Source organism: Aspergillus mulundensis, assembly GCF_003369625.1.
Source record: "Aspergillus mulundensis strain DSM 5745 chromosome Unknown scaffold_8, whole genome shotgun sequence".
Classification (NCBI taxonomy): domain Eukaryota; kingdom Fungi; phylum Ascomycota; class Eurotiomycetes; order Eurotiales; family Aspergillaceae; genus Aspergillus; species Aspergillus mulundensis.
In genome coordinates this window covers 1,647,023-1,669,405 of record NW_020797896.1, presented here as the reverse complement: position 1 = coordinate 1,669,405, position 22,383 = coordinate 1,647,023, and the positions used below count along the sequence as shown (strand labels likewise).

Here is a 22,383-nt window from a genome sequence, read left to right as displayed (position 1 = left end):
CCTAAGCTTATCTGCCTGACTAAATCCATCCCACGAACGATCCACGGATGAACCCATCAGATGCGGGAGGAAACTACTCAGGAAGCTCAAATCGCCCAGCCATGTTTTCCATATCCATTCCGCATATGAGCGTGCGTCCACGGAGTTCCGAGCTATCCATGGTAGGCACCCCGTATGTACGGAGTAACCATGTCTGAAAGGTTCAGCACGACCTCAATCCGGCACGACCACCACCACCACCACCACCACGAGCTCAACGGGTAACAGGCCTCATCCAGGCCTTAAGATGCGGACCAAGATAACTCGCCAGAAAGGTATCCTTCCACTTCAGTTCCTTGGGACTATGTACGCGAAACGCAATTAGCATCGCATCGCATCGCATCGCATCGCATCGCCTCGTCGAACCAATCCCACCATCGACCCCCGCAACGCAAAAGAAAGGAAGGAAAAGAAAAGAGAAGGAAAAAGTGGCCATACCTCGACTCATCGATCTCAACATCGAACTTGCGGAAGATATGCGCGTACGTGAGGTACAGCTCTGCCCAGGCCAACCTACACACACTGTCAGCACTCAAGATCAGGGTGAGGGTATGGAGGACGGCGGGAAGTACTCACTGCAGCCCCAAACAACTCCTCGGCCCGCGCGAGAACGCCAGGAGGTATCTATCGAGCGCTTTGGCATTCTCGCCGATCCAGCGCTCGGGTCTGAAGGCGTGCGGAGCCTCGAAGATGGCGGGGTCCATGTGGATGAAGTGGCTGGAGTGGGCGACGATCGTCTACAATCAATCCCATCGTCAGTTCAGGCACGCAGGAACTTCTACGAAGGAGAGGGAGGAGGAGAGAGAGAGAGAGACGGGACATACACCACCAGGAACACGCACGCCCCCCACAACCGCCCCCGAGCTCGGCACAACACGCGGCAACGGACTCGCGACGCCAGGCGCCATGCGCAAACTCTCCTTAACCACACCCGTCAGGTACGGCAAGCGCTCCAGATCCTCCCACTTCGGCGCCGCGGCGTCCAGATCCGGCCAGGCGTTTCGCAATTCCGCCTTCAGCTTGCCGTAGATGTCCTTGGACGTTTCCTGCAGGATGTAGAAGCACCCGTGCATGAGCGTCATGCCTGTTGTATCGGCGCCGCCGAACATAAGGGCCTGGGCTTCTTCGTAGAGACTTCCTGGGCATGGCTGGGTGTTCGTGCGATATGCTTCGGGGCGGAGGAGCTCGTGGTAGATTGTGGTGCTGTGGGGGAGTTTTTCGAGTTGGCTGGGGTCGGATGTGAGGGATGCGATCTGGGCTTTTAGGAGCTGAACGTGGAATCTATTAGCTTATCTCGTTCGCCGAGCTTAGGGTGTGAGGCCTATTTGAATAGAGTGTTGCGGACGTACCGTTTGCAGGTCTACCAGACCCGCCGTCGCGGGAGAAAGCATCTTCGATAGGCGTGGCGGACAGTTCATGATCATCTCCTTGATGAAGTGGAAGTGCTTGAAGACCGGGAAGACGGTCATGGAGGCGTCCATTGCGACGAGGAGCGGGGATTCATAGTTCGGCGCGTGCACGGCGTCGACGGATTTCGCGAAGCAGAGGTCTACCATGCGCATCAGTCACCATCAGATCAAGAACACGGCTTAGCTGGTACGGCCAAAGCAGACGGGGCACACGCACACGTAATGACATCGACGGACATGCACCGAAACGCATAATACAGATCAACGGGAGCGGCGGCATTGTCGGCAAGCGTCCTGCAAAGCTCGATGACCTGTCCATGTCGAACGGTACATCGTCAGCACCGTCCAGTCAATAATATAGTAGCGGCTTACAATCCCCTGCACAACCCCCTGCGCCTCCTGCACAGCCTTGCGCGAGAACCGGCGGGACAGGATATCCTTGCGCTCTTTGGCCTCGGCGTAGGTCAGGTATCCGAACGACGAGCGGTCCTCGCCGAAGCTGTGGTACAGCCGCGCCTCCTTGTCCCAGCGGTTGGCCGGGCTGAAGATCTCGAGGTAGGCGGCTGGGGTGCGGAAGTGGAGCTGGCAGGAGTATCAGTACAACGGGTATGGAGGTAGATGTCTTAGAGGGATGTCGGACCTCGTTTGGGCCGATGCGGACGACGTCTCCTGCGTGTTATGCTTAGCGCGCCTGCGTCAAGCCACATGCAATGCAGCAGGGGCGTTGTAAACAGGATCCTGCAGTGGAAGTGGGCATACCGTATTTGTTATGAAGTTCGATCAGATGATGGGCGAAGGAGTGCTTCCACGAGATGTCAAAGTACGCTCTGTAGAAGCGAGTGAGGGCGGCAAGACGGGGACCGGGGAAGGGGGCGAGCGGGTGCCAATGGAAGGTGTGGACGAGGTGGTACAGGGCGTAGGAGAGCAGGGCCACGGCCAGGGCCTGGACTGAGGCGGACGCATCCATTCCGACGGATTTTCTGTGGTCTTGTGTGATGGTGTTGCAGTGGAAGTGGAAGTGGAAGTGGAAGTGGTGTGTCACTGCCCTGAGACAGGCATGGCCGCTTTAAGACCAACACCTGCACTCCTGGTCAAGGAGGGACAACAGCAGTGAGTAATGCATCCATGGATTCTCCTGCCTATACTGCACCTGTTATGAACTTGTGCATCTGCAAGCCATGATGGATGCCATGAGGGCTGTTCCCCGATGCAGCAACAGCTACAGAATAATTCCACGGATGTCCGCCCATTGGGCCTGGTCTCGAGCCGAGAAGCACCAGGATCATGCACCAATAGGTTGAGACTGCCAGCTCACTTTGTTTTTCTTCCGACCCCGCTGCTGCAAAGTTCATCGTTGACGTTCTCCTCTCGGTCCTTTTTGCCGTTCATCATCCTGCCTACCCTCCCACTTCGATTCGTCGCTCCGCGACTCCGATAAAGCTCCATATCTCTCCAAGCTCCATCCTAGCCACGCGCTTCTCGATCTCTGCCTCTTACTGCGCTCACAGTATGGCGGATGAGTTCCCGCTGGAGGTGGATGCCAATGTGCGTTACGCGAGTCCTAGGGGCGATCTCCCCGTTCGCTGGATTTCTCCCACCACAACCTTTAGTCCGGTGGAGCTGACTAGATTCACCGTTGGGCCATAGCATCCCGAAGACACCGATTCCGTGTTCAGCGATGATTACAATTCGTCCGTCGCGCCCTCGTTGCTTTTGCCGTTGCCCGGTCGCTGATGTTTGTTTGGTTACGCAGGGAATTGACCTCGCTACGCAGCAGCATTGTGGATTATCGCTACGAGAACGGGCGACGGTATCATGCCTACCGCGCTGGATCATATTGGTGCGCATGCGCAGAGTCGCGACGGCTTGAACGCAGCTGACGAGAATAGGGGGCCGAACGATGAGAAGGCCCAGGATCATCTGGATTTCGGGTTAGTATGGGCCTACCGCCGGTCGCAGCGGCTGATGGGCGAAGACACCATGTTTACAACCTCGTGCTGGGCGGCCATCTTTATCTAGCGCCTATTCCAACCGACGTGCAGGTGAGCGCCCTCGATATCGCGTGGCGCGGCCGACTTGTTGACACGGCATAGAAAGTCCTTGATGTCGGGACCGGGACGGGGATTTGGGCGATGTCTGCCTTGGACCACTTTTGAGATCAACTTCCCACTGACAATCGCAGGGAATTCGCGGACCTCCATCCATCCTCCACCGTCGTCGGAACCGACCTCTCCCCAATCCAACCTACCTGGGTTCCGCCAAATGTGCAATTCGAAGTCGACGACTGCACCGACGAGTGGTTGTACGGGGATGACGCATTCGACTTTGTCCATGTGCGTGGGCTGTACGGCTGCGTGTCGAATTGGGACGTCTTCTATAAACAGGCACTACGGTGGGTCGGGCAGTCATTCCAGCATGGAAAGCGCTGACCTGGTCAAAGGTCATTGAAACCGGGCGGGTGGATAGAGCAAGTCGAGCAGTCGGTCGTACCGAAGTCGGACGACGGGACGACGGCCGGAACGGTCTTCGAGGAATGGGGCAAGGTTTCGCTGGAGGCGGGCGATGCGTTTGGGAAGTCGCTGCGAATCGTGGATGAGTCGAAGGACAGGATGACCAAGGCCGGCTTTGTCGATGTCGTCGAGCGGCGGTTCAAACTCCCCATTGGCGGTTGGGCCAGCGATCCTCGCATGAAGCAACTCGGCCTCTACAACCGGCTCCTGTGGGAAGAAGGAATCGAAGGCTGGTGCATGTACTTGTTAACGGCAATTCTCAAGGTAATTTTTCCTCCGCAAATGGAGTGCTGCGCTAAAGGCATCCAGTGGTCGCGCGAGGAAGTCGAAGTATATCTCTCGCGAATGCGAAAAGGACTTCGGAGTCCGAGAATCCACCCGTATCATGAATGGTCTGTTCAGCGTTGTCCATTTGCCGGCTGGTGCTAACCTCCATAGTACCGTCGTCTACGGAAGAAAAGCACCGAAGGAAACGCACACAAATCAGTGAGGCGAAAGTCAAGGTTGTGGCGAGATTGTTGGAAGCATCGCAGAGAGATTGTCATGAGAGCGACGGTGCTTTTCGAGTTCTCGAGTTGGGACTGGGCGATCGGCTTCTTATGAATGACACGAACTGGTGCTTGGCTGCCTGCGCCACGTCCAATGTACCCCTAGTCTTAATGAATGTTACTATAGGCCATGTGGCTGTGCCCGGTCGATCACATGGGAAAGCAAGGCTGAGCATTGATTCATTGGCTCGCGAAGCGTAGGCACGATTGGGACTTTCGAGAACGTTGCAGCCTTGTGAGAACCATGGACGTGCGATACACCATCTTGTTGTTTGATATTGAACACCTACTCTGCTAACCGCCACGGCTGAGCAAGGCGTACTGCCGTAACTGATGACTGTCTAGTGTGACTCTGGCCGAGGAATCGAGTCTCGCCTTCAGCGGAAGCTTCATGGCCGTGGGCTGTTGTTGCACTTAAGCTGAACCATGAGGGTCATATTCTTGGGCGCAACTCCTCGACTCCGCATAATGCTGACTGTGAAGAATATAAGTTGACTCAGCTTACCATGATACTGAATCCCATGACCATGGCGCGGAAGGAAATGCTGATTCCGTGGATTACGGTAGCTGGGAAAGTCCACGCGAGCCGCTGTGCCGGTCATCCCGGCGTAGTTGGGCCATACGCGGCAGCTGTGCAGTCCTAGGCAGCCGTCTGGCGCAGGAGGTGATTGATAGGTGGTTCAGTTTGTCGTTATGGCGCTGCCAACCATGAGAAGTCTAGAGGCGCAGCTGTACCGAAGGAGCTCACAGTAAGTGCCACATATCGTGAGTCAAAGTTAAGAAGACCAGGGTTACCACAGGGTGACCCAAGGGCTTTCATGGGATATCTGCCCCAGGGAACTCTGTAACGCAAACCGGTTGGTTCAAAGATACGAGGCACCATAGGTATGCTATTCAGGGTAGTGAGGGAAAGACATTGTGAAGGCTGCCTGGAAAACGCGGCCGCTACCCGCGTTGGTTGCCCTTTCGACCGATGGGGTGCCCAGCCAGGTAATCCCATGCAGATATGCCCGAGTGTTATGGGGTAACACCGCGGAGGCTCAGACTGTGCCGCCCGCCGGACGTGTAGCTTGCGGCGTGAACAACCTGGGTGAAGAGACTCGTACAGGAGGCATCATGAGAGCAGTGCATATCACGAAAGCCCTAGGGCGGTGCGAGGCTTTCCTTTAGGTTCGAAATCAAGGATGAGACAAAGAAGATCAGTAAGCCCGTGTTATAGTCCATGGAATCCTGCCCCGCCATGGCTCGGCCTAGGTTAGTGATTTGCTTCGTGGTCGTCTGAATCGGGATACTGGTTGGCTGAGGCTCCTCCATCACCGGGGTATTAACGGAGTGGCTGGACATGACAAGGCCTGATAGAGAGGGGAATCGTCAGTGAACAAGGAGCAGCATGGTTGTTGGTTCGTTGATGGCCCCTGCTAGATGCAGGCCAGTTCTCATATCTGTGCAAACTTGGACGTCATCTTGGTGGACTCCCATCACGAGTCGTGGGGTAGGACCTGTCAGGTAGGGCTTCACGAGCAGGTATCGCGCGTGCAAGGCACGTGGATCCAGTCGGGGACGTAGAAGAGGGCATGGTGATGCCTCAGGACAGTCTTTCCAGCCTTGTTGCGCAATATTAGGGCAACGAAGGGGATCAAGAACCAATGGGAAACAATCGTCGGCGAGGCTGAGCGAGCGGTTCCTTCCCAGTGGAGGGCTGGGCTTCACCCGGGTTTTGCCCTCGAGCTAGCAACAGCGTCCTGCCAAAAATAGCCCCATTATCCACTGGTTTGCATAGCATAGTCGGAGAGACTGTCGCGATGGAGCATTCATTGATCGAATGGGAGAGAATGAGAAGGATTAGGTGAAAGCGTAGAGAAGGAAGCGGCGCGGGAAGACAGAAGCAAGAAAACCGCAGGTTGAACCAGAGAGGAGGGTTAAAGAGACCGAATACGAGGGTGGGATGACGTTCTGCGGCCATCCCAGTTGTCTTGGGGATTCTCATCCTTCTGCGCAGCGCTCAGGGCTGTTGGTCCAGCCGCTGACTACGGTGGGTAGAGAACGACAGGGCCACAGCGCTATGTTGAGCCTCCTGGACAGTGCCCGGGCGGACGTGCAACAACCTATTCGAGGCTCAACTTTGGGAGATGATCAGCTAGAGTTTGAAGGGAGGATATAAGACTCACGGTGGCCTCGTCTCCAAATCGCCTTATCCATCCAGACTCCATACGATCTGTCCTCCGGATGTCCATTCCCTTACACACCCCATCAGTCTCTGCTTTCTACATACGTCTCTCACCACGATGCCTGGCAAATACGTTGACCATCATGAAGAACAGCCATCCCTTATCTTCAATCCCGGCCCAATCCACAGCCCTTTTACGCCGCTCTTCAACAACAACTTTACACCACGATACCTCTACCGTCTCGTTGCGCCCCAGTCCGCAGGAACAACCACCTCCTCGACCGTCGTCCCACCCATAATCGAAGGAAACGCAAAAGATATTTTCGACCTGCCAGCTCCCAAAGCAGCAACCCTCCTCCTAAACCATCTGCTCTGGCAGCGAGGCCACGAAAATGGGTGTAACCTAATGAGCTGGACAAGCTCGCTCCTCTTCGCCCTCCAATACGCTTTATACCGGCACCGCAAAGACGGCGATGACTTGCAAGATATCCAGCTCATAATTCTCGATACGACCCTCTTCCCAGCCGGAACCTTCATCCAAGACATGGAGATCATGCGCGCCTTCGCAGGAGCAGACCGCCGCCTGCAGAAATTCGTCGAGTTCCGCGAGAGCGAGTACTACTTCGGCGAGTACCTAACGCAAGGCAGACTAGCCATCCAGAACCGCTGCGTCTGTACATCCGTCCAGAGAATGATCGAGCTGGGTTTGTTCGACCTCCAGCCCGCCCTCGGCGACGAAACGCAGTGGCAATGGTGGCCGAAACGAGTCCTTGTTTTCCGAGAGCAGTTTGAGCAAAATGTCCGTCTTCCTACTACGGACGCAGATGTCCAGGTCGCGGTGGATATTGCGAGGCAGTGCTTCGGCGGGCAATGGGTGGTGCCTGGTGCGATCATGCTACTTGCCCTGCAGCCACGTCAGAGGGATGACGCGGTCATTCTCCACGGCCTGAAGGACCGTTTTTCTGGTATGCCCCTTGTCCTTGCATTTATTCCTAACACTAAAGAGTACAGCGGATGAAGTTAGGCGCGCGGGCCTGCATCGGGTCAACATCGATGCCAGACGGCTACCCGAGGTCGGACAGTTCAAGGAGCTGGTCCAGTCTGTCCAGCGCAGCTACGCCTTAAACGAGTACGATGACCTGGTCGGTTCCGTCCTGGGGCTGAGTGTTTGAGTGGCAAATGGGGATGGCTTGGGGAGCCTCCATCTCCTGGAAACATGATACATGATTTGACGAATCTGCTTGGTTTGGCTTTGTATCTTGTGCTTATTCCTTGCATTATTGCATCTTCACTCCTTCGCAAATTGTGAGCTTTCTTATTTCTCTATGCTGATCTGAATATGCTGTGAGGATGCTTGAGGATGCGGACTAGCTGCAGGTGAGCACTGTGATGGCGATGGGGCCGGGGTTCAGGGAAGAAATATACGTTCGGAATTATGGTACCAGAATGTCATCCTAATCATATCCATCATTCCATGAGTCCCATACGACCATCTTCTTCCAACCTCCCTTCCAATCGCGCCTTTCTCGTCGTGCCCATAGCCCCAGGTATTACTTCAACCTGCCTCATGTAGTTCGCTGGACCTGGTCTTGCCTACCATAGCTATACGGGAAGCCGCCACGTTCCAGCCGAGCAGGGATCACCCCGGTCCCCTTGGTCATGAACCTCCAATCATATCCTGGAAACCGCCGATCAATCTGCCCTTCTGCGACGCGGCGGCTCCCTATACAAAGGTGCCAAGCGATGAGGCGACCATCGCCTCACTGTACGCCGGGCTTGCTTGCCACCCACATCCAGCTCAGCTGAGCCTCGATATGACTAACATGCAATCAGCATTGAACCTCCAGAACTGGTGGCCATGGCTATGCTGGTAATGAGGCATTCCTGTGATCGGCGAAACCCGGCAGGGCATGTCTGGAGGAGAGTGCCGTGCCTGGAACCAATCGGTTGGGGACTCGCGCGAAGTCGAGGTCGAGAAGAACGCCTAGCTCTGGGATCAGGTGCGCAGCATTGAAACGCCGTGCCTTTTGCGAAATGGAAGGTAGGTGGTTTCCTCGCTCTTCCCCGCCTATTAAGAGAAATCCCTTGACTGGCCTTGGAAGATTGTGACTACCATGGTCGATATGGTCCGATCTCGAATCGGGTGATCTACGGCATTTAACAAGACTGGTACCTAGGGCATCGGAGTATTTGTACCGATTCGACGACTGTAACGCAAGTATGATGATACCATAAGCCATTTTGGTAAGGAAGAGACAATTGGAAGTAGGCAGATATATCCGAACGTGTGAGGGAACCATCTCTCTCCCCTGACAGGAATTCATTGTCCGCATGTATTTGGTGGCCTGCGGGCAAGGCTTGAGAGCTCTTGAGAGTGACGTTATCAGCTATCCATGGATTTTGCTGTTCTGCATCGGCGTCTGTTCCATCTTGGACCCCTTAACCTCGAGTAGGGTTACAAAAGAGTCTTCCATGCATCCCGTTTCAACGCCTCCTAGTCCCAATCCGACCAACAAGCGAAGCACAGGAGCTTAGGTGGCTTAGCTCCGGCGCCCCTCACAGATGTCGTTCATTCTAATCCGATCCAGAAGGCTCACCGATGGTGCAGGTGGGCATTGCCCAAAACTCCAGCTACCATGACCTAAACCCGAGCAGAATGACCTATCTCCGAAATACCAACGAGTGATGTGCTAACTCCGGGATTGGAAGGGGTTTACGAAGATGCTGTATGGTCGGATGTTTTTTTGGGAGTGGGGATGGGGACTATGAGGGGAGACGGGGTCTTGATAATCGGGTCTTGGGGCTGCCGGTTGAGGATTTGGATGAGGCGACGAGGGAGGGGATTCGCATGGGGATGGCGGGGGAGGTGCCGTTCTCGCATTGAGGGACTGTCCACTATACTTGGCTGCTTGAATCATACGCACTCAGGAAATGCTTCATACACTTAAGTATAAGAATAGTCCTGTTGACGCGCTCCGTAAACCCGCAGATATCAATGCCATGAGGACATCCACTGCACTGTAAGCATCTGCGCTCCCCCTTCTGCCAGACACACTTGGAATCTCGTACCTGATGTGATAGGCAGTGGGTTCCCTATCCACTTTGAGCATGCTTAAGGCACTGGCGGTGAAGTGTAGACTACACAAGGGAACTAGATAGTGTCATTTTGGACTGGTGGATGTATCTCAATGTAACAGTGAAAATCTCCATATGTACCTCTAACCTGTCTTTTTCCAAGGTTCGACCGAAGGTTCTAGGACTGCAATGTAGTACCATATAGCCTAGACGTCATCAAGGTTGTTCGCTTGGTAGCCCTGGCATCAAAACACATGGACAGCATGCGTCGGAAGGTGCTTCCTAGACCCGCCTGGGCGACTAGCTGACGCTGACAATCGGAGTACTCGTCACTGCTGAGCTGTTCAACAGGCAGAGACAAGCGTCGCCCTGCTAAGCTCCACATCCGCAGCAGGCGTAGCCACTCCGCGTACCAACTCGATATTACTGACATCTTCCAAGCTCGCCGGCTTCCTGGAGTACCGATACGGCGTGAGGCCGCCTATCACGAAGAGCCTTGGACCCAGCCACGACGGCCTCAACGGCCGCCACACAGAACGGACCCTTGTCGGAGGGGGACGGCTCGCTTGCGGATCTCGAAAAAGGGCGGGCATCACGGGGAGACAGCTGCAGGTAATCCCAATGTCTAACTCCACGGTGCTGTCAGGGCCGTTAGTAGGAATAGTGGCCATGGAATGGGTGGTGATAGGAGTAGAGTTGTAGAAAGCAAACACCCACCCGACAATGTAGATGGGCAGACTGATTTGCGTCGCGCCACCCGCCGGATTCCCCTGGAAGTTGTACGTGCAGGCCAAGATACTCATGGCGACGGCTCTAAGCATTCCCGCGCTGTCGGTAAGCCCCAGCCCCGCTCTAGGAACGTGGTTTACTTACAAGAGACCCGTCAAGAACACGGCAGCGACGCGCCATTTCTTTGCGCGGCCCAGGTGCAGTCTGGCAACGGCGAAGAGTGGCAGATTCAGAAGATAGACGTCCGTGACGGCGCCCACCACGACCCCGAAACGAACGAGGAAGGCGTACGCGGCTGGGTTAATGAATGCCCAGAGAAAAAGGGTCAATGGATAATAGAGTGCGCAGAACAGGATCCCTATATGTATTCCCCAGTTGACGGCGGTGTTCTGTGAAAATAGTCGCAGATAAAGGAGGAGGAGCGTCAGTTTGGTGAAGCAGATGGTTGCTGCTCCGACCATTGCGCCGATATGCCCAAGCTAAGTATCTGTTGTTAGCTCAATGCATGAACCGCCCACGTCAAAGAAGGCAGGAAATATCTACTCTGTTAAACTCGTATAGATCGTCACGACTAACGTCTGCCACGTGTCTTCCCAGGGCGAGGGTTCCCACTGCAAAGAACGCCCGCTCCGTCAGTCACTAGACAGCACAATACGTCCACTGGGTTGGGAAACAACTTCGAAACGTGAGACCCTTATAGGCAGCCTGTAGAAGCTGTATATGTATAACGGTAGCTGATGAGCAAGTGGTCCGTCCACTGGACGAATCGACTAACCAAAGCAATCACCACGGTAGCTAGGTTTGGAAACGTCAGTCCTGGGTCAGCTGGGCTGGTAGAAGCAACCCGTGCGTGAAAGCCCTGGAGACTCGTACCATCATCCCACCAAGGATTCCGAGTGACTTTCAGCCGAGCATACAATCGGAGCACAACCCCGCTTGTTGCCAGTGCGAGACCGGCGCTCGAAACAACGTAGTACAATAATGCTGGGTTGGCATCGTCACCACCGATAATAGACTGTCTGGCCGAGTGGGCGTGTAAGGCTCGGGATATGCCCATGTTTCGCTCAACGGGAGAGATGCGAGGATGACCAAAGTGCTCTCGAAGCTTTTGCCAGATTCCTTGGGTTGCAGGTGCTACGTAGGTATATGATGGATGGGGTGCTGACATTCAGCCCCAGCCTACGGTAGTCTCATCGTGAGACAGCATGGAGTATCTTGGGCCCCGGAATAATCGTTGCACAGGGACTCTTGGGTGCAGAGTATACACATTGTGTATTAAGGTGTCCTGCAGCCTTACTGGTTGGCGTTGGTAGGGTCTTTCTGGTGGTCATTGGCTGCTGTTGCCCTGCCACGTCATTGTCATACCAGCTGCCATCGCCGGGGGCATACGGAGTAATGCCCATCCCTTTAACAGCCGCGTAGGTCCTGTCGAGCTTAACTTGGGTCATGAAGCCACAAGTTCACTATCAATAAACTGATTGCTAGTCCGCAGTCCTACAAAGAATGAATTCGTCAGGGAACGCCGCCACAAAGAAAGAAGACACACATAGCTTGATGGCTTAGCAAACGGGGCAAGGAACAGGGCCATCTGGTCATGGTAAACACTGTTTGATGACCTCTTGTCTCATGATATCACACCTCTCTCTTTCAGCACAGCCATGTTCTTCATGAACATGCCAAAGCCCGTTCTGTGAAGACAAAGAGAACTTGGTGGTATGCATGCGTTTGGTTAAAATAACAGGTTACTTCATAATTAATAATATAACGCGATTGTCCGCAAGCAAACGCATTTTTATGGATTTACTTTCATCGTGTCTCTTTCTTAATGGAGCTATGCGTTCATTTGGTTTGAACAACAGGCTTTTTAATAATTAATGATGAACGGCGATTGCCGTCAAGCAAACACATTCTAAGCATGGGTTTACTTTCATTTTCTAAATGCAGCTATACGTGCATTTGGTTTAAACGACTGGTCTTTTGATAATGAATGATAAACAGCGATTGCTGTGAAGCAAACGGATTCTTTCTATGGTTCTATTCTCATTGGGTCTCTTTTTAAATGCAGCTATGCGTGCGTTCGGCMAAACAGCAGGTTGATTGGTAATTGACGATAAAAAACGATTGCCCTCAAGCAAACGGTTTACTTTGATGTCTCCAGCTTCATTTCACCATGGCTCTTTCTACCCAATTGCAGCTATGGATACTAAGTGGCGAACCAACCTTTCCCCCAAACGGTCCAAGTGCCAAGTTCAGTCCTAATCCAACACTAGAGAGGAAAATACAGACGCCAGAGATACATCCGATCAGAAGATCCTACATGTGAGGAGAAAACGCAAAGGACCAAAAGAAGAGCTATCGAGATCCCGGCCAACCAACCCAGACCTTTAAGCCAACCCTAAGGTTCTAAACAGCAATCAGCCGGCCACCACCAAAGCGAAAGCCAACGATGAAACGAAGGATCCGGTTCGCAAGGAAAACCATCGCCAAGCCAAGCACAAGAGCCGAAACCATAGCAAACGCGAGGCACTCGATCGGGTTGTATCCCGCACCTCCAGCATACGAAAAGCCATACGACAACCCGACGTACAGGCCAAAGAGAAAGGCAAGGATCATGAAGCAGGGCGTGGTCCAACCCGTTTCGAGCATGCGGGCTTCGTGATGGTGGATGGAGGGCGCTTCCTCGTGCTCGCCCGCGTTCTCGTTCTCGTTCGTATGCTCTGTTCCAGCCTCGGTGTCAGCAGATGCAGTGGTAGCAGACACAGCCGCAATCCTCCCCTCCTGATCGGCCGTCTTCACGCCCAGCAAACACTGAAGGATCAACGCATTTGCAAGCGTGATCCCGAACGTGCGTTTCAGGTGGTCCCACCACATCGGCTTGATGATGTCCTTCGCCTCGCGCAGCTTGATGTAGCAGTCGAATGCGTCGTCGATGTCGAGGGGCTCGCCGGGGATCAGAGATGGACAGTGCACCCAGCCGTGTGTGCAGTCGGTGTACATGACCCGGAAAATTAGGGCGGGCTTGCCGTTGAGTTCGGGGAGGTTGTGGGCGCCGGCGAAGGAGGTGAAGGTCATTATGTTGGAGAGGAGGGTGGTGTCGAGGATTTTTTTCTAGATGGGGCTTGTTAGTTGATTCTATGGCTGATGGGAGATGGGGAGCTGTGGGGATGGGGATGGACGTACAGGATTCTCATCTGGAATCTGCTTGAGCACGGACGCGTAGACGGAGAATGCACTGGGCTTTCGAGGTTGAGGGCGAGGGCGCTTTGGTTCAGCTTTAGCTTTAGCATCCGCTTCACCCTCGTACTCCACGCGGGGAGAGAAGGAGACGTTTTTCGGCATGGCTCCGTGTTTGGCCGCTTCTTTCTTCAGGACTTTACGGCGGAGATCAATGCTCTTTCTCTTGAATCTCATAGATTCGACAGGGTTCGTGATGATGGTGGTTGTTTTGTTGATGAGCGCGTTAGTTTGGTTTTGGGGTAATCTTGTGACGGAGAAGAATAAGTTTAACTCAGGGCTTGTCGTCTGGCGTGCGAGAGGGTTGCAATGGGATTATGAAGGTTCCTGAAGAGTTTGCAGGATGAGATGGTTGGAGAAAAGAAGGGGGATGTAGAACAGAAGATGAAGATGGGTCGAAGTTGAATAGGATGATGTTATATAGTTGGATCCGAGGAGTCCAGGAGTATCAGAAGATGAAGCTATTCACTGCTGCGGGGCTTCAGATCTCATTCACTTTCCAGAGCCCTACTTTGCCACCGGCCTGTGACAGACCCCTTCGCCGCGTCATGGCAGGGATACGCGAGCAATTCTTGCCGTCCGTTCAGGAGGTTTCGCTCGTGAACGATCATCAGGCAGAAACTGCCTTCTTTAATAGGTTCCTTGCGGAAGTGACCTGAAGCCAAAGATACAGAATCCGGGTGACTGACTACAGCGCGGGCCTTGGGACGGTGGGCTCATGATGGAGGACCTCCAGGGCTAGGTCAAGGTGAGAGCGGCCCCTACTCTGGCATCAAAAAATATGCATTTACAACGCCGCCGGGACAACAGCATCTTCATATGCGTAGTCAGAATGGCAAGCTACTATGGTATCCCATCACTCTCGACCTTCCCCATTATGCTGCCAATCAACCACCAGCTGATATCCCGTCTTCCAGACGCTATCAATGTGAGCTCCTAATCTTTACAATACTACTAGCTGCAAGTCATCCCAATAAGAACACAAGACAGAACTCCAAAATAACAAAAATCCTGATCAATCGCTCGTCTTAAAACCCATGGACCTTCGGATTCATCTATCCCTCACCTTAGGCTTGACTGAGACCGTTCCGCGCCGGGATTCAACTAAGGTTTTAGTCCACGTTCCGCCCACATCTGGAATCCTGAGCCATGCAAGCCATCGCGATGACGAAGTATATTTGATGGCTCCTATTCGCCGAAGGCCAGCCCGAGGCTATGGTACAAAAGCTCTCAGACCCCGGTTGAGCTTAGGTCTTCTTGATTCTGGTACTGCGCCGATTGGGCCGTGCATACACCCCGGGTATTGACTCTGATAGCCGAAAACTCCACAATAGCCGTTTGATGCTGTTTATACACGGCAGTCAGAGAGGACGAGGGGTATAAGAAGGGGCATGGTACGTTGATCCTCATTATATCCTGCCTCTCTTGACTAAACTACCATAACTTCCAAGTTAAACAGTTCTCATCTGATAGTCAAACTCAACGATGTCCCTCGAAAAGATCCCCGCCTCGGACATCAAAGTCGTCAAATCGGGCGACACCTACCAAGTTGAAGGGTGCGTCTCTGAATATCCTGCTACATCTACTATGGTACATATGCTAAAACTGTATATATTCTCCAGCCGCCCCCGCGAAACCTTCACAATCCTAAAAACCCACCACCCGTCCAACCTCCCCGGGAAACAAATCATCGTCGGCAAGATCCTCATGGACCCCAACTCCGCTAGTCCCCCCCACACGCACGGGGGCGCCGCGATCGTGGCCGTTGTCACCGAGGGCACGGTCCTCAACCAGATGAATGAGGATGAGCCGATTCTTACCAGTAAGGGTGAGGTCTTCTATGAGAGTCCTGGGTGCCACCATGTGCGCAGCGAGAATAATACGGATGGCAGGGCGGAGTTTATTGCGGTGTTGGTTGTGGATGATGAGGTTGTGAAGGATGGATATCAGAATATCTTTGTGTTGGATGCGGAGAGGACGTCGAAGTAGGGCGGCCTCTAGGGGGGATGGAAGGGTAAGGGCTTTTTCTTTTCTTTTCTTCTTTTCTCGCAAATTGGACGTCGCAACGCGTAGATGTGGAATACCGTATTTGTCTACACATTCAGCCGAAATTGCAACGACATGAGATTGATCTCAGCCCCGGGCTCAGATGATTTCCTTAACCCACTCAGTAACCCTCAGTACCTAGAACATTTAGACTTCTGAAGGGACATCCAAGTCCACTCAATATACTGGTGGTAATCATTCTCAGTGGTTGACGTAACCATCGGGTCGGGTATGGAGGTAGGGCTGGATAGGCTATTGCCATCCTCACTAAAAGTCCCCGCGCTAGACGGAGCCTGAGTGATGCTGTCTAAACTGCCCCAGCCAAGATCGACTTGACTCACTCCTTCAGGCCAGTCTGTCAACACGCCTTTCTCACTATCCCAAAGCTGGAATCCAGAAGCTTCTCGTGGAAATCGTGGATCGGGCTGCAGGTGAGGAGATGTGTCCTGGATGCCCTGGCAGATATTTGTTCTTGTCTCGGGAATGCCACATCTACCACGCCTGCTCTATAAGTATACCTAGGTAGGGTCGGATGACTTATGCTATCTTATTGGCGCATAATTCTCTCAGAATCCATTTTCTATATCTATTCTTCTCACAATGACGAAGGCACCCTTATCTCCTCGAGTTGTGATGAAACACCGATCCAGACGGACAAGACTTAGCGGCCGCACCAAGCTTACCCTGGCATCGCTATGCATTTTCCTCGTTCTCCTCCTGGCGCTGAGGATGAAGGGGCATTCTCTGCCACACAGACGAGAACAAGAAGACACTCGTCCGGAGAAGTGTAAGGCATGCACATACTTTCGTCCACATTTCTCATATCGCGTCTAGTGATAGCAATCCACCTCGGACCATCCGAGTCCCGCGTGGGCATTATGGAGAATAACCGCGTTTATATTATCGCCGGTTTGGACGGAAAACAATCCATACCGTCATATGTGGCCGCGTTGAATGGAAGCCTGGTTGCTGGAGTTGCAGCGAGGGATCTCGGCGGCCCGAATCTTTTCAAGGCTACACTGGACATGATGTACGAGCTCCGTTTTGCTTCATTCGCAGAGACAAAACTGACGTCTGCCTCTAGGCACTACTTAGCCAACGGGGGCTCGGGTGACTTCCCACTCAAACGATTTGGTGATTCTCTCAGCTACACGATGCACGAAGGGCAGTTCGCTCTCCAAGTCCTCAACGAGAATAGCACAAGCACCTTCACTACACCCAAGATCTACGCTGCACTCTTTTTAAAGCTACGCTCAATTGCACAGTCATATCTCGGACCCGATGTCAAGGTTTCCGGTGCAGTAGTCACGCTCCCGTTCCCAGACGGCTACGACGACAACCCTAAGTCCCATATCACGACGGACAGCGTCCGTAAAGACATCCTCGTGGCGGGCGATATCGCGAATTTGCCGATGATCCGGATCCTCCGCGAGTCGGTGGCGATTGGAATAGCGTTGGGGCTGGATTGTCTCTCTGATCAAGACGGTGTTCGCCGTGTTCTTATTCATGATCTCGCGGGGGATCTCGGTAGTCTTGCGGTGACGATTGTCGAAATTGACGACGGTGTCTATGAGATATTGGCGATGCATAGAGTGGAGAATATTTCCGAGGGAAGGGTCCTGGAAAGGGAAGCGCCGCCATATAACTCGCAAGACAGCTCGATACTAGACCGTCTTATCGAGGGATTCGTCTTCGAGCGACCTGGTCTCTCGCAGGAGCAGTCGGCCAGCGTCAAACTGGCACCGGCCTGTCCGTCGTGCGCTATCCAGCACGCCAGTATCGAGGCAATCCACAACGCCCTCGCGAAAGCGAAGATTCCAGTGGAAGCGGTCACAGACCTCGTCTTCATGCCGTCTTTCCGATTATTCCCCAGGGTGCAGAATCGTGTCGCGTCGTGGTTCGAGGACGAGAACCTCCGGATCGCGAACGCGGCGAACCTCAGCGAGGCACCGATTTGGGGCGCGACGCTGCAAACGAAATTCCTTGAGGAGGATTACGGGGTGGTTGGTGGCTGGTGCTCGGCGGTTCGTCGGGGGGTTGGGGTTTCGACTGCGGATGGGGACGTTGTTGAGATCATACCTGCAGGTCACAGAGTCCCGGAATTAGGGAAGCAGACGTTTACGACGGACGCCTTGTGCGGGGACAAAGATGCACAAAGTAAGGGTACGCCCTCGATCAAAGTCTCCTTGATACATATCCCCGATGTGGACTATCACGCCAAGTTCGAGCTGGGCGATGCGTATGTCTATGATCCGACTCGGCAATATATCCTCCTGGGCGAACTCGAGCTAGGCAGTTTATGCAATGGCAAAGAGTTGACTATCGAAGTATCGGCCCTTGTGAATCGGAATTCTGAGCTGTCTGTCCAGGTCTCTGGCATTGACAACGGCGACTCGGTGGTCTGGACGCTCCCAGGCGTGGACTTCTGGTGGGGAGATGGGCAAACGTCGCGAAACATCACGTATACCCATGGCGGGGATCTGGAGATGGAGTGTGAGAAAGAGTTGAAGAACTTCGTTTCGGCGTCGTGGGATCAGAAGGCGACAGATGCGCTTGATCGGGGACTGTTCGAATATTTCCATTTGTAGGACGTTCGTGGTCGATTGGAGAAAATATATATTTTGGGTCGGATAGCTGTGTATCACCATTCCAGACACTCGAATACTCGACATCAAGATTCCGAGCGTCTCAGAGAATCTCATCCATGAATGGCATCGAGAGTACCATAGTCATTTGCCCAACAATCAACTATTTCTTGCGCAACATTGCTGGACCCTAAGCCTCCTGTTGCTTGTTGTCGGCCGAGTGAGATTAATGCAGTGAGCCACGGCTCACTGATCACACCATTCGGCGCTCCGCGGAAAAGACAGGCCGCTGAGTCAGGGCTGACACATTGATTGCAGGAATTGATTGCTTCAAGACTTTCGGGCCGAGTCAGCTGAGGCCTGCGTTCCCCGCTTTGCTTTTGCTCATCGTTCAGCCTCACCAGCACCATTGTCTGAAGAATCGACAAAGCGACCAACAATGACGGAAAGACAAACTCCAGGTACGCGACGGGTATCATTAGCCTGTGTACCCTGCCGCTCCAAACACCTCCGCTGTGATGCGACAACCCCGGTATGCGGTCGCTGTCGGGATGAAGGGCTGCAGTGTGTCTACTTAAGGTCGAGGAGGGGCGGGAGGAGGACGAAGGGTCAAGCCCAACAGTCCTCCAGTACAACTTCAACATCAACACCATTTTATTCAGACTCCTCGCTTCAACACCATGTCCCGCCACAGCAACCATTCCCAACGACCACCGGATTCGGCCCCGCTTCAGTCTCAGACGACGAGCGCAGCAGCTCAAGCGACTCTCAAAGCAACTCGCCGAATGACCAGTTTCTCCCGCAGTATTATTCCTTCTTCCACGCCGCGCATCCGTGCGTTCTGCCGCAATGGGCGCTGAAGCAGCGGCTCGCCAGCAACGGGCAGGACCTCCACGCTCTCATCCCGGTCCTCCAATTCATTGGTTCGGTGTACGCAAAGTCGACAGTATCCCCAGTCCTGAAAGTGGAAGCCGAGCAAGCGGTTGCTTCTATTGGGACAAGCACACCGATAACCGGCTTCGACGTCCAAGCCGTCTTGCTGCTGTCGATTGCCGTCTACTGGGCCAATGAACCCGACAAGGCACTGTCTTTGCTCGACAAAACGATCGCGGTGGCCTTGGAGCTGGGAATGCATCGACAGTATTATGCATACGCGAATGGAAACAACGACCCCCTCGTTGAAGAGTGCTGGCGACGGACCTGGTGGCAGGTCTACATGACAGACGCACATATCGCGGGCAGTACGAGCACATTCCCGTTTCGAACAAGTGGAATCGAGATGAGTTGCGACCTGCCTTGTGATGAGGCGGAGTATGAGTCGGGGGTATATTTCTCCAACCCTGAATGGGGATCAGGTATGCTAACATTCAATAGAAGATTCCCCGGCCTCGAACACTACAAGACTACGACATGCGTGAATTCCTCGACGACAACGAGCGGATATTCTCATCCTTTGCAGAAATGGTCGGCCTCACGCGCGGTCTTGACCTCGCACTCTGCACCCGGAAGGGCATGACCATTGCCAACGCCCCTACCATCTGCTCCAACGCCGACGCCACGGTGACGGCCTGGAGGTCGTTACTCCCTCCGTCAAAGAAAGACCTTGTTCGAGAAGACGGCACCGTCGACGAGCTCCTCTTCAAGGCAAACATGATTATCTCCACGTACGTCTCTATATAAATCACTCAAAACTGTGCTAATGTCGCAGATACGTCGTCGAACTCCACCGCCAACTCTCTACCCTATGCTATAGCGAAATCGAGTCGATAGCGCACTGCTCGCCCGCTCCACCCCCGGAGAGTCTCCGCGGATGCAACACTCCAGAATGCCAGCTCCACACTGCAAAGGTGCTCCGCGCGATTGATGGCTTCGACGACCTCTTGACACTCCCTACGAACATCGCAACACATACGCCCTTCATCATCTGCATGATCTCTAACCTGGTCATCGCCCACCTCGCCGCCTGCCGCTTTCACTATCAAGGGCAGCAGCTGAAGCTCGCCCGCGAGCGAATTCGGCTGAGCATGGGCGCGCTGAAGGTCCTGGGTGAGTACTGGACTATGGGGCAGCGGACGTATCGGGAGGTCGGGATCGTCGCGAGAGAGATTCTGGGGTTGAAGAATGTGCCGAAGCAACAGCAGCAACTGCCATCACCGGTTCCTACAACTACGCCCACCGCGATTCTCGGCAATGGGACAATGTTGCAGTCTCCACCAACGTCAATTCCACCGCTTCAAGCCAAAGGAGACCTCCCAAACGAGGCCGAAATGCTCGATATCTCGAATTATCTCGACCAGACCGGGTTCCCGGATCTGCAACTACTTGACTCGACCTTCGATTTCTGCGGCTTGTTTGATATGAATATGGGTGGCGCGAATGTCAATGTGCCGTATATGACTGTTGTATAGGGGTCGTATTTGTGCATGGACTGGAAAAGAACGTTAATGTTGATTGGATCTCTGCTCTGGCCGATAGGTAAATATAATATAATGATAATGGTAATGAATAAATGACAGTGACCCTGGCTCCTGAACTTGGCAGGTAAAGCCTCACAACACAAGAAATAACTCTTCGGATTGCTCATCAATCTACCATACCCATGGCCCTTTTCAACGAGTAACTGAAACCACAGCACAACTCATACCCCGCAACAATCCCATCTCAGTTCTGCCCCGTCTACCACGGCACAACAAGCGCAAACCCGACCAGAAACGACGCAGCCAGAACCCCCACCATCCCACCCACAGACCCCCAAGCCTTCGTACTCGTACGCCCGAGCCGCAGCGCCCCCGCGGCATTCGTATTCGTATCCGTCTCACTCGCAGCATCAGACCCATTACTCGACCCACTACCATCACTCCCACCCGACGACGAATTGCCCGCTCCCCCCTGGCGATCCCCCTCTCGCCGCACCACATAAACAGGAACCTGCAAGCTCGCAACAACAAGCTCATCCCTATCATCGGCATCAATGCTCCTCGTCCGCGTGCTCTCCGGCGTCCGCGGAACCGTGACCGTCGGGACCGCGATGGTGCCGCTCCGCGTCGTCCCATCAATCACCCAGCTCGTGCTCGTGAACTCCAGGTTCCCGTTGGCGTTGCTGTAGTCCGCGATGCAGGCGGCTGTTATTGAGCTTGATGGGGTCGGGAGTGTGCTGTAGCAGAGGCCGTTGCGGGCGGGGGTCATGGAGCTACACGGAACAATGGTTAGTAGGCATGGAGACTGGGTGGAAGGGGCAAGGTAAGGGTTGATGAGGGAGAAAGGGGGGTGGGTAGGCACACCTCGGACAACACGCAACAGCCGTCTCGCTGGGATCTAGCAGCGCCCCGAACGCATCGTGCAGCCCGAGCTGGATATAGTCGTCGTCGAGGATATCGTCGAGCTCCCACCTGCCCGTAGCCAGAGCTCCAATCGTGAATATACCCGACGACGTCACGTCCTCCGCACTCCCTGTCCTTGCCGCAGATCCAACGCTCTTCCAGCCAGACGGGCAGTTCGCGCCGGGGGACCAGTAGGGCACGTTCCGCTGGTTGGAGAGGTAGTCGTCCAGGAGGTCGGTGTTTGAGGGACGCGGAAGGCAGCTGTCGTATGCCGTGCTGGGGCACGAGGCGAAGAGCTCAGGGATGTCGGCATCGTCGGGCTCGGCGTAGTAGATTTGGGGCGCTGGGGTGCAGTCTGCCGACACCCAGGTTGTGGGCGCGGTGCCCCAGTTTGCGAGGGTCCAGCCGAGGGTTGAGGAGGCGGTTGGCATGCTGTCGCTGTATGGAGTAGGCGGGTGAGTTCTGATGGGAAGAATGTGGGGATGGTGAAATGGTGGTGAGTTTGTCAGGGTGCATGAGATGGCGTCTTACTTATATCCTACCCCATACCCTATTGTACTCTGATAATGGTACGTCCCTGCATTCATTCATTGACAGTGGACTGTCCTCGTCAGACTGCAATGCTCCGACCAGTCCGAATCCCAATCCCAACTGTAATTGCTGCAATTGTTAGGCAGCAGAAATTCCCCTCCTCGCTGATTGCCCGCCTCCAAAGCGAACT

The 22,383-nt window shown here is 54.0% G+C and overlaps 9 protein-coding genes across 9 annotated transcripts; 5 read left to right on the top strand and 4 right to left on the bottom strand.

Moving 5' to 3' along the window:
• Positions 1-253: 253 nt before the first annotated feature.
• DSM5745_07897 (cytochrome P450) lies at positions 254-2,415 on the bottom strand (the record flags this gene model as incomplete). Its single annotated transcript, XM_026749913.1, has 9 exons — positions 254-341; positions 478-552; positions 616-776; positions 864-1,307; positions 1,389-1,588; positions 1,666-1,759; positions 1,821-2,030; positions 2,089-2,117; positions 2,208-2,415. 9 exons carry the CDS (start codon positions 2,413-2,415, stop codon positions 254-256), a joined length of 1,509 nt encoding a protein of 502 aa, XP_026601945.1.
• Positions 2,416-2,957: 542 nt separating this feature from the next.
• On the top strand, positions 2,958-4,448 carry DSM5745_07896 (class I SAM-dependent methyltransferase; the record flags this gene model as incomplete). The annotated part of the gene is made up of 10 exons (XM_026749912.1): positions 2,958-3,026; positions 3,096-3,139; positions 3,202-3,288; positions 3,338-3,379; positions 3,424-3,490; positions 3,542-3,582; positions 3,631-3,840; positions 3,889-4,222; positions 4,268-4,350; positions 4,397-4,448. The coding sequence occupies 10 exons, from the start codon at positions 2,958-2,960 to the stop codon at positions 4,446-4,448; spliced, it is 1,029 nt and encodes a 342-aa protein (XP_026601944.1).
• Positions 4,449-6,791: 2,343 nt separating this feature from the next.
• On the top strand, positions 6,792-7,845 carry DSM5745_07895 (uncharacterized protein; the record flags this gene model as incomplete). The annotated part of the gene is made up of 2 exons (XM_026749911.1): positions 6,792-7,638; positions 7,685-7,845. 2 exons carry the CDS (start codon positions 6,792-6,794, stop codon positions 7,843-7,845), a joined length of 1,008 nt encoding a protein of 335 aa, XP_026601943.1.
• Positions 7,846-10,092: 2,247 nt separating this feature from the next.
• Positions 10,093-10,938, bottom strand: DSM5745_07894 (uncharacterized protein; the record flags this gene model as incomplete). The annotated part of the gene is made up of 2 exons (XM_026749910.1): positions 10,093-10,576; positions 10,622-10,938. The coding sequence occupies 2 exons, from the start codon at positions 10,936-10,938 to the stop codon at positions 10,093-10,095; spliced, it is 801 nt and encodes a 266-aa protein (XP_026601942.1).
• A 1,942-nt stretch (positions 10,939-12,880) lies between these two features.
• On the bottom strand, positions 12,881-13,816 carry DSM5745_07893 (uncharacterized protein; the record flags this gene model as incomplete). The annotated part of the gene is made up of 2 exons (XM_026749909.1): positions 12,881-13,585; positions 13,658-13,816. 2 exons carry the CDS (start codon positions 13,814-13,816, stop codon positions 12,881-12,883), a joined length of 864 nt encoding a protein of 287 aa, XP_026601941.1.
• Positions 13,817-15,196: 1,380 nt separating this feature from the next.
• DSM5745_07892 (cupin domain-containing protein) lies at positions 15,197-15,700 on the top strand (the record flags this gene model as incomplete). Its single annotated transcript, XM_026749908.1, has 2 exons — positions 15,197-15,267; positions 15,334-15,700. The coding sequence occupies 2 exons, from the start codon at positions 15,197-15,199 to the stop codon at positions 15,698-15,700; spliced, it is 438 nt and encodes a 145-aa protein (XP_026601940.1).
• A 657-nt stretch (positions 15,701-16,357) lies between these two features.
• DSM5745_07891 (uncharacterized protein) lies at positions 16,358-18,345 on the top strand (the record flags this gene model as incomplete). Its single annotated transcript, XM_026749907.1, has 3 exons — positions 16,358-16,544; positions 16,592-16,787; positions 16,842-18,345. 3 exons carry the CDS (start codon positions 16,358-16,360, stop codon positions 18,343-18,345), a joined length of 1,887 nt encoding a protein of 628 aa, XP_026601939.1.
• A 436-nt stretch (positions 18,346-18,781) lies between these two features.
• Positions 18,782-20,750, top strand: DSM5745_07890 (fungal specific transcription factor domain-containing protein; the record flags this gene model as incomplete). Its single annotated transcript, XM_026749906.1, has 4 exons — positions 18,782-18,803; positions 19,005-19,666; positions 19,717-20,006; positions 20,051-20,750. The coding sequence occupies 4 exons, from the start codon at positions 18,782-18,784 to the stop codon at positions 20,748-20,750; spliced, it is 1,674 nt and encodes a 557-aa protein (XP_026601938.1).
• Positions 20,751-21,018: 268 nt separating this feature from the next.
• DSM5745_07889 (uncharacterized protein) lies at positions 21,019-22,093 on the bottom strand (the record flags this gene model as incomplete). The annotated part of the gene is made up of 2 exons (XM_026749905.1): positions 21,019-21,532; positions 21,624-22,093. The coding sequence occupies 2 exons, from the start codon at positions 22,091-22,093 to the stop codon at positions 21,019-21,021; spliced, it is 984 nt and encodes a 327-aa protein (XP_026601937.1).
• Between the last annotated feature and the right edge of the window lie 290 nt (positions 22,094-22,383).